At 36.2% G+C, this 17,059-nt stretch overlaps 1 protein-coding gene across 1 annotated transcript in view; it reads right to left on the bottom strand.

The window, feature by feature from the left end:
• Positions 1-17,059, bottom strand: part of LOC142345052 (MFS-type transporter SLC18B1-like) — a 79,634-nt gene that overhangs the window by 9,264 nt on the left and 53,311 nt on the right. Inside the window, exon 3 of the mRNA XM_075397135.1 lies at positions 14,948-15,197. Coding sequence (XP_075253250.1) covers positions 14,948-15,197 — 250 coding nt within the window. The remainder of the gene's footprint in view (positions 1-14,947; positions 15,198-17,059) is intronic.

The following is a 17,059-nucleotide window of genomic DNA, read 5'->3' as shown; positions in this document are numbered from 1 at the left end:
TTACTCAACGTCAACAGAAATTTCAAATTTGGAAGACGACGAACGCTACAATCTCAAACAGATGTATGTTATGGAAAACATCAATGTGCCAAAACTGAGGGAGCACCCGGGAGACATTGCCGGAGAGTATGACCACCTTAGACACGTCAATATGCCAACTCTGGATAATCTCCAAAGCACATATTTGATTGGACAGGACAACATTAACCTTATCTCAGCAGTGAGAGTGGAAGAAGGACCATCGTCAGCACCAAGCGCGAGTCTTTTCAAACTTGGTTGGACTATTTCTGGAACTCATACAGTACTGGATGACAGCAAAACACAACATTCAATGCATCATTATGTTTTGTTTTGCAGCAACTGCCTCGAACAAGACAATGACCTCATCGAAGAAGCTTCTCATTGGTGAAAAGCAGAGGCAATGCCGTTGGGATCCAAAACCAGGCCAAGTGATCCAGAAGTACTGCTTGTCAACAAGATACTTATCACAACATGCATGAGACAATCAGATGGACGTTATGAAACGGGACATCTCTGGAAAGACAGGATATTAGCAGTTTGCCAGACAACCGGTCACAAGCTTTGACTCATCTGAGTCATCTTGTAAACAGACTACAGAGGAAACCTGAGCAGTACAAAAAAAAACAATGAGGGCATTCAAGCAGAACTGGAAAAAGGCTACATTGCAAAAGTAATTCGACAGAAAAATACAGGATGGTACATACCACTCTATGGTTTGTCAGCTCAAACAAACCCGACATGATACGATGAATCTGCAATGCCAAAGCAACACAAAGCGGAATAAGCCTCAGCGACAAACTATTAGCTGGACTTAACGTCCTCGGGAATTTACTGGGAATATTGCTACAATTCTGACAGGGAGCCATCGCCATCCAGGGAGACATCGAAGCGATGTTTATGCAAATCGGAGTACGAAAAAAAGACCGACGTTATCTGCGATTCATGTGGAGACAACCAAGCAGCCATGAATTAGAGGTGTACGTATACCAACGATACATCTTTGAAGCCAGTGACTCACCAGCTTGCGCAAACTTTGTTTTGCAACAGATAGCCAAAGATGACATCGAAGATCACCCAAATTCTCTGGAGATCATTCGGTGGACATTCTACAAGGATGACATGGTTGCATCCGTCGGCGACACCAGCACAGCATTCACTACAGCCAAGGATGTCAAGGATACTTTGAAAAAAGCTAAATTCAACCTGACAAAATCGTGCAGCAACAGCCGCGAGTTTGTCAGCAGATGCAAGACGATCTTTGCAAACCAGTTGAGGAGCTCTTTAGTAAAACTTTTCATCAAAGTGTTCTTGGAATTCATTGGAGTTCGGACGAAGGCAAAATAATGTTCAAAGCGAAAGACAAAAAGAACTTGGACAGGCAAACCAAGGACAAAAGACAAGTTTCTGTCTTTTGTATCAAGTTTACACGATCCTTTGGGAATCATATCTTCATTCCTCATCCGAGCAAAGATTCTACTGCAAGAACTGTGGGAACATGGACGCGAATAAGACAAAGCCATCAGTGGATACAATAGAAACGCCATCAAAGATTGAGTTGAGGAAACGTAACTGTTATGTACGGTAGGGGTAAACAGGTTGGTAGGTGATACAGGACTTGGGGACACAGTGGAACTTCATGTATTCTGCTATGCATCATTGGAAGCAACAGCAGCGGTAGCATACAACAAAACAACAAGCAACCAAGGAACCACAATTCGTTTTGTTATGGGAAAACAAGAGTGGCACCCTTACGTCAAACAACAGTTCCCAGACTAGAACTGCAAGCAGCACTTTATGCAGCAAGATTGAAGAAAACAACGAAGATGAAATGGATTTCAAGTTTGACTAAATCTTTTTATGGAGTGATAGCACGACCGTTCTCTGTTGGATAAAGAAATTCAAATTGAAACACAAGAAGTAGTTCGGAAACCAAATTGCCGAAATAAGGGGTCTCACAGGCACTAATCATTGGAACTACGTCAATACTAAGGACAACCCAGCAGATCAAGGGACGAGAGGACTTAAAGCAACAGAGATGACAGAAAAATCTCTTTGGTTACAGGGACCACAGTTTCTTCTATCTTCTAACGACAACTGTACAACTGACGAACAACAACATGAAAATGTCTTCTTGAACAGCGCAGAACAGAAGTCTCAGGTAACACGACGACAGCCACTTGACAAGGACTTCATTGATGCCAACAAGTTTAGCCAGTGGTTGAAACTCAGAGCCGTCATCACCAAAATTAAAAACCTACGAAACAAAACAAAATCACGTGACCAACAGATCATAGATGCAGAGAACTTTCTTTTCCGTTTATCTCAGCAGCAATCGTTCGACGAGGATGTAAATCAACTAACACACAACAGACCAGTTCAGAAAAGGAGTAGATTGATTCAGTTGACACTTTCAATAGACGAAGATGGTATCATTCGCTCAAACAGCAGACTAGCAACAAAAAAGCCAATAGCAGTTTCAACAGCAACAAAAGGCCAATAATTTTAGACGGCAGAAACAAGATTATACGTCTTTTTCTGGAACTGCAACATAACATCAATGGTCAAGTTGGAGTTGAACAGCAAACGCACAGCATTCAGTTGAACCACTGGTTTCTTCAATGCAAAACAGTAATGAAGAATATCTCAAATCGATGATACGAATGCGCAGACGACAGAGACAACAACCAGGTATTTAGGGTACAGATTGTAAATAAAATTAAGGATAATGTGGTAAGGTCTTGCCTGGTTAAAACATCAAAAGGGAATGTTAAAACAGCTATCAAACTTAGTTTGATCAACGACAAAGCAACATAAATGTTATCATTAGTAATTGGAGAACAATATTTTATTAACAATCTGAAACTCTAAGGTGAAATGGGTTTTGGGCTTAAGATAATGTGAATGATGAAAATTTCAATTCAATGAGTTATCAATTCAAAGGGATTTTTAGGTATCATTCAGGTAAATTTAGGGATTTCAACAAGTAACTCACAAGGATACTCCAGTTAGCAAAGCTTATCGTATAATAGAGAAATACTCTCAAATGGGAAAATTTAGGTAGGTAGGTATAACAGGAAGACAAATTCTAGATAGACATTAGGTAGGTTTTGGATTTCAAATGCACAATTAATTAGCTTATTGCAAAACAGCAGTGAGTTGAACCGAAAGGATACCAGTTTTTTGAAAAAGTAGATGACACTAACCAACTTAGGTAAAACCAAACATCAGAGGTAGAGTATTCCAAAACATTTGGTATTCCGACAAAATCTAATTCGAGAAAAACAGGTGAAATGTAAGCAATAGGTACAAGGTAGTGGTAGATTTAGGTAGGTAGGGAACACAGGGAGCAATAGTTTGTCAGCCAGCATCTTTCAACGAGCTGACAGGCAAGAACAATATTTTCAGAAATCGTTCAGTATTTGACATTCGCGAATCAGTCAATACAAAGTTGATTCAAAACAACTTCAAATGTACACAGTCAAACGCAATCAGCACAAAAGCAATTCAACTTTCAAGCGTACAATTCTTTCATATAGCACTACTAGCAGCGCGTTGAAAACCAGCACACAGCAAAAATCTAGACAACACCGACGGAAGACATCAACAAAAATTTCACGACAAAAACAAACACTTCAGCAAGAGTTACTTCAGCAGAAACAGCAGCATTTATCGAACAGCAGTCAACGCATTCTTCAATAGCAGACATAATCAAAGTCAGGTCAGACATACTTGTAGATATGGATGAGTCCTTGACTTCATGTTCAGCGTTTTATTGAGTACACAACTCAATACAACATTTCAACATAATGATCAGCAGCTGAAGTAAGAAACACAGTTCGGCTACACAAAAGACACAACACAGCAAAAGAGAACACGACGAGATGACAAAGAGCAACTTCAAACAGACTTCAACAGCAACAACGGATCGACTACAAAGTTTCTGATTTTTGGTGTCCAAAAATGGGGGCGGAGTGTACCAAGAGGCACGTGCTAAAAACTGTAACTTAAGAAACACCAAGTCATAATGTTGGTTATATAGATGTAATTGAATATTTAGGAAAAAGACAACTTTTTCACGATAGCAAAAGAAGATTTGTGAAGCAAATCTCACGAAAGTTCTAACTGTTGACAAGCAATAACAGTGGGTAAAGAGTAGCCCAGGCATATCGTGCCAAAGTAACTATAGTTCAAGGTCCTTTTTGAAACACCACCAACACTGGCGTCAGTGAAGCAAGCTGATTAGTTTGCTTCTCTGACGTCCGGCCACAGCACCACAAAAACTACACATTCAATATTAAATGAAGGCGGAGTACCGCACAAATCTTTCCGAACTGTTTTAATAAATTGTGGAAACTGTTAATGTAATTAAACCCTTTGAAAGATGCATTAGGTTAGAACATTTGGAGCTAATCCCTAACATATTTACTCTGTAAGGAAACAGAACTAACTTGAGCAGCATAAGGTGGAGTGAAAATGACCTATTATTTGTTTAACAAACAAAATTAAGTTGTCAGAGAGGCAAAGAACGAAGTAAACGAATATTATGCAAATTTACTCCAATTTAATCACATCAGAAAGAAGGAATGAAACACTTTGCAAAAATCAATGGTAGAATTGGTTCGGAATTCTTCCAAAAACGATAGAAATTGATGGTTTAAGAGCGAAATGACTAAAAAAGCTAAAAACGGGTTAATTAATTAACAAAAAAAATTGGCAATAAAAAAGAAAAACCTAAAATTACGTTTTTATGAACTTGTTGGTTATATTTTGGATTTCTCCACGGAATTAGAAACGTTTTTGCTTGCAAGCTAAGGATTACCAACAACGGGGATAAATAACAAGATTAGAGGTATAAACGTTTTGAGACAAGCCTTAATGCGGTAAAATCAAAACAATCTGAAAACGAAAACCTTGAATTAAAAATTGTTTTTATTTTGCGCATGTTCAAAGAACGATTGTTTAGATCATTCAAAGCTGATGCTTTCATCGTGTTGTGCGATTAATTCTCAATTCTATGTACAACAACTGATTCGATTGAATTCTGTAAAAAAACTGACCAGAAAAAATAGAGAACAACAGGTGTGCATGACGTATTGAAAACAAAAAGAAATCGAATTGAACTTCTGTTTGTTCATTTATATTTTAGTAGCTATGTAACAAACGTCGCTAGGCAACAATTGGAAGCGTTTATTGGAGTGTTATTTTAAAACTAATTTGGTTATCACGGGGCAAATGCCGATCAAATCTGGTTGATTAATGTTAAAAAGTTTTTGTCTTCTTATTTTCAATTTGCGTCAGTTGAGTATATCAAGCGAAATTTGGGATAATCATAGTGTCTAATTAACACCGGAGAAGTTTGATAGATGATTTTGCAGTAGAAATATTGAGTTATGAATCAAGTTCAATAATTGAGTTTGACAGAAAAAACTAATTACTTGTTAGAACTCTTGTCAGAATCAAAAGACGCAAAGAGATGAACACAGGGGCTGGTTAAATGAAATTCTAATAGAGAAAATTTTTTCAAAATTAAACGTCTGAACTTTTGTAACCCCACTCCTCATGTTTTTCAAACTCTACCTCTTCAAGACTGATTGCCTTAAAAATATAACTGATGACTCTTGGACCGCTGCATATGCACTAAGAAAAAGGACGAGCTTTTTCGGTCACCCAAAGCTGTTTTCTTTTTAAAACAAACATAAAAAACAATTAAAAGCCTTTTTTGTACATTACAGAAGGAAACAAACTTTAATAGAAATACAGTGTTCCTCCAAAATCCTTCTTTATTAGTGTTCCCCTAAAACCCTATTTATAAGAGCTCTAAATGGCTACTTTCAACTTCAAAATATTAACGTTGACCGACAAATTGCGCGGCAAAGGAATAGAATGACTTAATATTTAGACTGAAACTATCAACATCATAAGGAGAACAGTTGAAAATTGACTAAAAACAGACATCGCTACAAGATAATCTGGAGCAAAGCACCCTTGGGAGCAATGCACCCGTCGGAAATATCCTTTACTGGGGAGGAATAGAAATAGTATGCATTCAGAGAATGTTGGACAGAAAACATGAGTTTTCCAGAAACCTGAAACTGATAAACTCAGTAAACCACGCAATTCCTGTACCCAGATATGTTGTATCTTGCGACTGACTTTCTACGCCTACTTTAGCAGTTGAAAGTTAGGTCAGAATGATCTAACTGAAACAACACATTACTTATTGCTAATAGAAACGGATATGATAGAGTGCCTTTAGGAGAAGAAAACGCTCAGAGAGTGAATTACGAGGCTGAGGAACTGCGGTTGTTACAGCCAAAATTAAGCAAAAGAGAAAAAGCGTGGGAGGAGCAGTTGATTCTCAAGTGAGAGAAAATTGTAGTTTTCTAGTTCTTTGTGATTGAACAAAGTTGCTTAGTTGCGTCGAGTGGAATTGCAAAGTTATTCAAACCTGTTGATAGCGAGATTATACGTTTCTGACCAGCAACATAACTAATGGGTGCAAGAAACTATTTTTTGTTATCTGAGTTGAAAAGTTTGTGTACTTGTGGATAGATTATTTGAACTCGTTTGAATTAGTGGTATAATAAGTTAGTTCTGATAGAAACTTTATTTAAGATTGATGAATTCATCAAATTATTTGCTTCTGGCTATAGCTTTATTAGTTGTTGGTAGTACATTTCTTTTTTGACAATTGAATTATGCAGAAAGAAGCTTTCAAAGAGCCGAGGGAGCAACATCTTTGAGGACAACAGTACACTCCAATCGAAAAAAAGAACCACCAAAAAAAATTTTTTTAGAATATTGATGGAGTTCTGGGCGCAACGAAAAAAATACAAAACCCTACAGTGGCCCTCCAGGGTAAACTCTCTTGTTAAAAAGAGTTATTGAGAAAATTTGAAGACAACACGAGTGTGAACAGATTTCAGAGATAATGACGACAGGCGATCAAAGCTGGCTACCGTGTCGATAGATCAGTCGGGGAAGACATTGAAGAAGTTTAAGAAAACTGCTGGAGAACTCAAAGAGGACAAATATTTTGTGAATTTGAGCAACAGACACAAGTAATTTCAAAAAAAAGTTACTTTAGAAGAAATACAGTAATTCTCATGACAATGATTTTGACTGAGTGTAGCAGAGGCAGCAGCATATATTGAGAAGAATTCTCAAACAGAGTGGAAAGTAAAACTTTGCAAGATTTGCAGCAGAATTTGAAGCCTCAGAGAAGCATTCAGAGTAGAGTGCAGCAATTTCGAAAACATTGGCAGGATTCCGGTTCATAAAACGTTCCTTTTTCCTGGATATCAAGTAGGGGCTGCCTGGCGTGAGTACGATTTGGTTGTTTGTGAAGTCTTCAAGAGGACAGAAGAAGGGGTGAAGAGGTTATGAAAATGAGCTCTCGACGCTGTGAAGTATTGCCACGCTAATTTTAGAATTCCGATCCCTAAAATCGTGCTTAGACTCTTGAAGAAACTTCGTACTTCTTTGACTTGAAACGGTCGAATTTTCCACAGACATTGGAAGATGTCTTTGAAAGATACTTGATAGAAAGATAGCATTATGAGGAAGCGGTATTGCAGTGTGAAATTCAAAAAAACAGTGTTTCAAATAACGTTATTGACAGAGAGTAGTTACCGCGCCAAGAGTTGAGTCAGTAATTAGACAAAAAAGAAGTTCATGTGACAACTGACCTCTTTAGAACTGTAATGACGGAAATTTCATCAAAGGTTACAATGAATATACGTTGGTCGTTAGTGAAATCCATTGGCATTGGAGCGAGGGCATTTACTGGGGAACTATTTGATAACAGAGACACAGATCAATCAACTGATGGTAACAACAGCTCAAATTGATCATAGCTGGAAGATGCTGTTTTCCCAGATTAGTAAGGTTGTGGTTGAAAGCTTCAGATAGTCGGAGAGTTCAGAGAACAGGCTGTAACAAAACAGGAATCGGGTTATGAACAGTTCAAGGAATTGATGAACCGATACATTGCTGGATGGGATTTTGTGAAAAATTACACAGTTGCAGAAGTGAGACGTAAATAACAAAGGAAAAAACGCATGGCTGCAAAGAAGAAGAAGATGCAGTTTTCTGTGACGTCGAATTTAGCAATGAGAGCAGCTTATTTTAGAGCGAATTCTGGTACAAGTGTGACGACGTGCTCATTCAAAATATTGGTGAGCATGAAATACGAGATAAAACTCCCGCAGTTGCGTTGAGTGAAATTGCAAAGTTATTCAAAATTGTTGGTAATAAAGATTATAAGGTTCCGGCCAGTAACATAGCTATTGAGAGGCAGAACCTATTTTTAGTTACTTGAATTTAGAAGTTTGTGTACTTATGGACAGATGAATTGAGCGGTTTGAATTATTGTGGGCCATTAGTTAGTCTTCACAGAAAATTTATTTATAGATTTTTGATGTTTTTTCAACTATTTGTTTCTGGCTATATCTTTATTAGTTGCTGGTATTACCATTCCTGATCATTTATTCAATTATCCAGAGTAAACTTTTCAAGCAGATGAGAGAGAAACATTTTTGGGGACAACAATAAACTCCCAACAACAAGACGAACCACCAAACAAACATTTTGGAATTTTGATAGAGGTTTGGGCGCTAGCCAGCCCCATCTAGAAGTCGTCTCACGACAAAGAAACAAAATTCTTCTTCCTTTAAAGCGGCTAAACATTCGAATCGTTTTGCTGTTTTCTTGAAACAATTAAAGTAATGGAGTACGAAAACGGTAGCAACATCTGAGGTCATCCAATATCCGTTTTAAAGAAGACACCTGGCACTAAAGATCTTGCTCAAGACCAAAAAGAAAAAAATGACTTGAATTTTTTATCTGAGGGGATATATTATTTAACGGATTTTGAGATTAGCGAGCGTCTCACTCTTGGACTGTAAAACAAAACTTTGGGCATATGTTAAAAATGTTGGAAAACTGTTTTTAGAATATCAGTATCTCTTCAAATAACCTCTTCGAGATGTCATCAAACATAATAAGATTGCGATAATTTATTTTCAATTTACTTTTGGTATTTTTTCAAGTAACGTTACACAACAGAGCAAAAGAGAACACGACGAGATGACAAAGAGCAACTTCAAACAGACTTCAACAGCAACAACAGATCGACCACAAAGTTTCTGAGTTTTGGTGTCCAAAAATGGGGGCGGAGTGTACCAAGAGGCACGTGCCAAAAACTGTAACTTAAGAAACACCAAGTCATAATGTTGGTTATATAGATGTAATTGAATGGTTAGGAAGAGGATGACTTTTTCACGCTAGCAAAAGAAGATTTGTGAAGCAAATCTCACGAAAGTTCTAACTGTTGACAAACAATAACAGTGGGTAAAGGGTAGGCCAGGCATATCGTGCCAAAGTAACTATAGTTCAAGGTCCTTTTTGAAACACCACCAACACTGGCGTCAGTGAAGCAAGCTGATTAGTTTGCTTCTCTGACGTCCGGCCACAGCACCACAAAAACTACTTGTTCAATATTAACTGAAGGCGGAATACCGCACCGCACAAATGTTTCCGAACTGTTTTAATAAATTGTGGAAACTGTTAATGTAATTAAACCTTTTGAAGGATGCATTAGGTTAGAACATTTGGAGCTAATCCCTAACATATTTACTATGTAAAACAGAACTAACTTGAGCAGCATAATGTGGAGTGAAAATGACCTATTATTTGTTTAACAAACAAAATTAAGTTGTCAGAGAGGCAAAGAACGAAGTAAACGAATATTATGCAAATTTACTCCAATTTAATCACATCAGAAAGAAGGAATGAAACACTTTGCAAAAATCAATGGTAGAATTGGTTCGGAATTCTTCCAAAAACGATAGAAATTGATGGTTTAAGAGCGAAATGGTTATGAAAAATGAACTGTGTGCTACCTGTAACTAACGGTACATTGAAAACGACTAAAAAAGCTAAAAACGGGTTAATTAATTAACAAAAAAAATTGGCAATAAAAAAGAAAAACCTAAAATTACGTTTTTATGAACTTGTTGGTTATTTTTTGGATTTCTCCACGGAATTAGAAACGTTTTTGCTTGCAAGCTAATGATTACCAACAACGGGGATAAATAACAAGATTAGAGGTATAAACGTTTTGAGACAAGCCTTAATGCGGTAAAATCAAAACAATCTGAAAACGAAAACCTTGAATTAAAAATTGTTTTTATTTTGCGGATGTTCAAAGAACGATTGTTTAGATCATTCAAACCTGATGCTTTCATCGTGTTGTGCGATTAATTCTCAATTCTATGTACAACAACTGATTCGATTGAATTCTGTAATAAAACTGAACAGAAAAAATAGAGAACAACAGGTGTGCATGACGTATTGAAAACAAAAAGAAATCGAATTGAACTTCTGTTTGTTCATTTATATTTTAGTAGCTATGTAACAAACGTCGCTAGGCAACTATTGAAAGCGTTTATTGGAGTGTTATTTTAAAATTAATTTGGTTATCAAGGGGCAAATGCGGATCAAGTCTGGTTGATTAATGCTAAAAAGTTTTTGTCTTCTTATTTTCAATTTGCGTCAGTTGAGTATATCAAGCGAAATTTGGGATAATCATAGTGTCTAATTAACACCGAAGAAGTTTTATAGATGATTTTGCAGTAGAAATATTGAGTTATGAATCAAGTTCAATAATTGAGTTTGACAGAAAAAAAACAAATTACTTGTTAGAACTCTTGTCAGATTCAAAAGACGCAAAGAGATGAACACAGGGGCTGGTTAAATGAAATTCTAATAGAGAAAAGTTTTTCAAAATTAAACGTCTGAACTTTTGTAACCCCACTCTTCATGTCCTTCAAACTCTACCTCTTCAAGACTGATTGCCCGAAAAATATAACTGATGACGTCTTGGACCGCTGCATATGCACTAAGAAAAAGGACGAGCTTTTTCGGTCACCCAAAGCTGTTTTCTTTTTAAAACAAACATAAAAAACAATTAAAAGCCTTTTTTGTACATTACAGAAGGAAACAACTTTTAATAGAAATACAGTGTTCCTCCAAAATCCTACTTTATTAGTGTTCCCCTAAAACCCTATTCATAAGAGCTCTAAATGGCTACTTTCAACTTCAAAATATTAACGTTGACCGACAAATTACGCGGCAAAGGAATAGAATGACTTAATATTTAGACTGAAACTATCAACATCATAAGGAGAACAGTTGAAAATTGACTAAAAACAGACATCGCTACAAGATAATCTGGAGCAAAGCACCCTTGTGAGCAATGCACGCGTCGGAAATATCCTTTACTGGGGAGGGATAGAAATAGAATGCATTCAGAGATTGTTGGACAGAAAACATGAGTTTTCCAGAAACCTGAAACTGATAAACTCAGTAAACCACGCAATTCCTGTACCCAGATATGTTGTATCTTGCGACTGACTTTCTACGCCTACTTTAGCAGTTGAAAGTTAGGTCAGAATGATCTAACTGAAACAACACATTACTTATTGCTAATAGAAACGGATATGATAGAGTGCCTTTAGGAGAAGAAAACGCTCAGAGAGTGAATTACGAGGCTGAGGAACTGCGGTTGTTACAGCCAAAATTAAGCAAAAGAGAAAAAACGTGGGTGGAGCAGTTGATTCTCAAGTGAGAGAAAATTGTAGTTTTCTAGTTCTTTGTGATAGAACAAAGTTGCTTAGTTGCGTCGAGTGGAATTGCAAAGTTATTCAAAATTGTTGATAGCGAGATTATACGTTTCTGACCAGCAACATAACTAATGGGTGCAAGAAACTAATTTTTTGTTATTTGAGTTGAAAAGTTTGTGTACTTGTGGATAGATTATTTGAACTCGTTTGAATTAGGGGGATAATAAGTTAGTTCTGATAGAAACTTTATTTAAGATTGATGAATTCATCAAATTATTTGCTTCTGGCTATAGCTTTATTAGTTGTTGGTAGTACATTTCTTTTTTGACAATTGAATTATGCAGAAAGAAGCTTTCAAAGAGCCGAGGGAGCAACATCTTTGAGGACAACAGTACACTCCAATCGAAAAAAAGAACCACCAATAAAAATTTTTTTAGAATATTGATGGAGTTCTGGGCGCAACGAAAAAAATACAAAACCCTACAGTGGCCCTCCAGGGTAAACTCTCTTGTTAAAAAGAGTTATTGAGAAAATTTGAAGACAACACGAGTGTGAACAGATTTCAGAGATAATGACGACAGGCGATCAAAGCTGGCTACCGTGTCGATAGATCAGTCGGGGAAGACATTGAAGAAGTTTAAGAAAACTGCTGGAGAACTCAAAGAGGACAAATATTTTGTGAATTTGAGCAACAGACACAAGTAATTTTAAAAAAAGTTACTTTAGAAGAAATACAGTAATTCTCATGACAATGATTTTGACTGAGTGTAGCAGAGGCAGCAGCATATATTGAGAAGAATTCTCAAACAGAGTGGAAAGTAAAACTTTGCAAGATTTGCAGCAGAATTTGAAGCCTCAGAGAAGCATTCAGAGTAGAGTGCAGCAATTTCGAAAACATTGGCAGGATTCCGGTTCATAAAACGTTCCTTTTTCCTGGATATCAAGTAGGGGCTGCCTGGCGTGAGTACGATTTGGTTGTTTGTGAAGTCTTCAAGAGGACAGAAGAAGGGGTGAAGAGGTTATGAAAATGAGCTCTCGACGCTGTGAAGTATTGCCACGCTAATTTTAGAATTCCGATCCCTAAAATCGTGCTTAGACTCTTGAAGAAACTTCGTACTTCTTTGACTTGAAACGGTCGAATTTTCCACAGACATTGGAAGATGTCTTTGAAAGATACTTGATAGAAAGATAGCATTATGAGGAAGCGGTATTGCAGTGTGAAATTCAAAAAAACAGTGTTTCAAATAACGTTATTGACAGAGAGTAGTTACCGCGCCAAGAGTTGAGTCAGTAATTAGACAAAAAAGAAGTTCATGTGACAACTGACCTCTTTAGAACTGTAATGACGGAAATTTCATCAAAGGTTACAATGAATATACGTTGGTCGTTAGTGAAATCCATTGGCATTGGAGCGAGGGCATTTACTGGGGAACTATTTGATAACAGAGACACAGATCAATCAACTGATGGTAACAACAGCTCAAATTGATCATAGCTGGAAGATGCTGTTTTCCCAGATTAGTAAGGTTGTGGTTGAAAGCTTCAGATAGTCGGAGAGTTCAGAGAACAGGCTGTAACAAAACAGGAATCGGGTTATGAACAGTTCAAGGAATTGATGAACCGATACATTGCTGGATGGGATTTTGTGAAAAATTACACAGTTGCAGAAGTGAGACGTAAATAACAAAGGAAAAAACGCATGGCTGCAAAGAAGAAGAAGATGCAGTTTTCTGTGACGTCGAATTTAGCAATGAGAGCAGCTTATTTTAGAGCGAATTCTGGTACAAGTGTGACGACGTGCTCATTCAAAATATTGGTGAGCATGAAATACGAGATAAAACTCCCGCAGTTGCGTTGAGTGAAATTGCAAAGTTATTCAAAATTGTTGGTAATAAAGATTATAAGGTTCCGGCCAGTAACATAGCTATTAAGAGGCAGAACCTATTTTTAGTTACTTGAATTTAGAAGTTTGTGTACTTATGGACAGATGAATTGAGCGGTTTGAATTATTGTGGGCCATTAGTTAGTCTTCACAGAAAATTTATTTATAGATTTTTGATGTTTTTTCAACTATTTGTTTCTGGCTATATCTTTATTAGTTGCTGGTATTACCATTCGTGATCATTTATTCAATTATCCAGAGTAAACTTTTCAAGCAGCTGAGAGAGAAACATTTTTGGGGACAACAATAAACTCCCAACAACAAGACGAACCATCAAACAAACCTTTTGGAATTTTGATAGAGGTTTGGGCGCTAGCCAGCCCCATCTAGAAGTCGTCTCACGACAAAGAAACAAAATTCTTCAAAAAAAAAATTAAAAAATTTGCTTCCTTTAAAGCGGCTAAACATTCGAATCGTTTTGCTGTGTTATTGAAACAATTAAAATAATGGAGTACAAAAACGGTAGCAACATCTGAGGTCATCCGATATCCGTTTTAAAGAAGACACCTGGCACTAAAGATCTTGCTCAAGGCCAAAAAGAAAAAAATGACTTGAATTTTTTTTATCTGAGGGGATATATTATTTAACTGATTTTGAGCCAAAACGGATTTACGCCAAAAAATAAGTTGGGTCAAACATTTTTGGGTTAAAGAAGAATGTCAAGAAAAAAACGGCATGGCTAAAGCAGGCTCGTAAATGTATAAAAATTTGTGTGTACAAACGTACTGTCTTGGTTAATTTCTTTGCCCTAGTGGTCATAATATTCGTTCTAAACTTTACTTTATTTGTGGGTAAACTGCTTGGTACTGATAATTATATGCATAGAACGATGAGATTTTAAATAAATAATCAAATTAGAAAATATCACTGTTAAGGGTTAAAACATCAATTGTATAGGGCCGCTTTATACCGCTCAAGGTGCAATTTACTGCGCCTTTGGTAATCAATGTTTTGTTTCATCAAATATTAGAATATTTTATTAGTTATATCGGATTACATTCTATAAGAAATGATGAGAGCTCGAAATGGATTGAGTAATCAGATTGGCTTTTTTTGTTACTTTACATTTCAAGGCTAGTTGATAAAAATTAGTGGTAATAAAACTTAAAAACTTACAGTAGCTGTAATGACTTTGCAATTAATTCTAGACATCGCGCATTAAAATATCTCAACAAGACTCATTAAAATATCGCTTCAATATTAAGATTTTTATGACAACTTTGTTAACAGGATCTTGGTAAGGCATCTCTCGCTAAGTTTTGGAAAAAATCGGGAGTTTATTGCAATTTTTTGTATTTTGAATCAGATTATCTTTTTGGGAAAATTTTTATATAGGGCAAATATTCTGAGGGCGGCTTACCCGTATAACATTGCAGCTCCAGCTCCGTTGAATAAGCGAGTGAAGAAACACGAATAGAAGAAAATATCTCCACTCGGTGACTCAGACAAAAGTCCAAAGGATGAGACAGTGATAGAAGACCACAATGTGCCAGTGACAAAGACAAATTTGATGTTCTTTGGTGTAACTAAACTGGCTACTACAAATGAGAAGCAGAGGTTGGTGAGGTCGAAGGAGCCTACTACCAAGCCAATTTGGAATTGACTTAAACCTGAAATATTGTGAAAACATCAATTAGATCGGTTAATCTACCGACGGGGGGGGGGGGGGGGGGGTGTGTCAAATTCATACGCCTTTGTTTATCAAATATCTTGAACTTTGGCACCGTTGAAGTATTCATCCGTTAGATGGGATTACACACTATGTGACGGGATTTGAACAACAACTAGCTTGCAAGTCCGTATGTATTTAATTGATCGTATGAAGACTTGATCAGTCAATTACTTTAACGGTAAAAGATGAAAAAAAAAATTGTGAAGCTTGTCGATGTTAGTGCCTTATTGCGTTGACATTTAGAATGTGATGTAACTCAAAACCAGTGCAGAAAATCATATTTCAAAGCAGACAAATTCTAAGCAATGGTTGTCATTAACTCAAGGAAAAATTTCCATCCTTTGAAAGCACGGGATTTTTTGAAATTTTATTACAATTCAAGAGATTTGAATTGCATTTGGGGCGATATCTTTATCTACGGTTCAAAGAAAAGTTGCTGGAGCGTATTTGTCATAGACAATTTTTTGGAGTTTATATAAAACAGGATGGAAAAGTCAACGCCCCAAACGAAAAGTAACTGTTAAGGTCAAACGGCTGAACGAACTGAAGAGCAGAGAGACCTTCTTTTTTATTAAAAAGCATTTTTGAGAGAGAGAGAGAGAGCGAGGAAAATGGGTGTAAAGATTTTGCCAAGCCAAGCGGGCATAAGTTTTTGATCACATGGGGTTTTTTCGAAGCAGAATTTTTGTTTAAACAAAACTTTTTGGCATAAGTTGATTTTTCTAAATGCATATTTTTATGCTCATGTTGACAAGCAAATTTGGGTTTCCGAGCTTCTTTTTACGATTGAAATTATATATTGAACTTTTATATATTTTTGATCACTGTCTCGTAATTTTGTGCTTCAATTTAGTTTTGTATTAGATCTCATGAGTTTTTGATTCCTATTTATATCAATTTAAGATTCTTTGAGTCGAAGAAATGTTGTTGAATTCACTCATTTCTTACTTGTTTCTTCCATTTTTGAATTTTTCGCCTATTTTTTCTGCTATTCATATTAAATTGTCTTTTATAGTTTTTCTATGAGTTTTGCTTGTAATTAATTAAAAGTTTAAGGTTTTGTGCCCCAGATTACTTAAAGTAAATGAAAAAATATTGCAGTCTTTAATAGTTTCATTTTTAACCTCATGTTTGATGTGTTTTTGAGTACGTAGGGATGGGGGCCATATGGGTGCTCAATGATTACACTGCAACTGTTTCTGAATGTGTACTAAGATCAATTTTTGAGAGTTTGTAACTTTCAGAGGCAGTAATTAAAAATAACAGATTTTTCGATTTTGTATCGTCTTTTTTCTCCCTTCGTGGTGTATTGTTTGTTTTTTTCTCTACTATATTGTAATCACTAGGTGAAAATTAATTAACTATATCAAACAATCCGATAAAATCAACGGTTTTAGAGTCCCAACATGTGAAAAATAACCAAGAATATTTTAACCTAATATTCCGTTCTAGTTCTATTTTCATTAAATTCGTTTACACTTTCAAATTAAATTGTATGAAAAAAAATTGTTTGTTTTTCCCCGCTGTTTGTTTTTTCTATCAAATTGAGTTGTATAATCACGTAAAAAGTTTTGATTCTGTAATTGGTGTTCTGTTAGGACGTAAATTAAGTTCTATTTCTCGTCAAATCAAAAGTCTTCCGACTATGTTTTTTGAAGATCTGCTCACAAATTTTCAGGATTTATGAATTCAAATTGAAGTGATATTTTTGGTCGTGCCGGAAGAAGAAGTGGAGCAAGAAAGCGAGTAGATTTTGCGGCTTGAAAAGTTTTCACTCTAATTTACGAGACATTTCAAGTT

Source organism: Convolutriloba macropyga, chromosome 8 (assembly GCF_964194025.1).
Source record: "Convolutriloba macropyga chromosome 8, txConMacr16.3, whole genome shotgun sequence".
In the NCBI taxonomy this organism is placed as follows: domain Eukaryota; kingdom Metazoa; phylum Xenacoelomorpha; order Acoela; family Convolutidae; genus Convolutriloba; species Convolutriloba macropyga.
The sequence above is the reverse complement of the archived record's forward strand: the minus strand, read 5'-3'. Positions and strand labels throughout refer to the sequence as shown.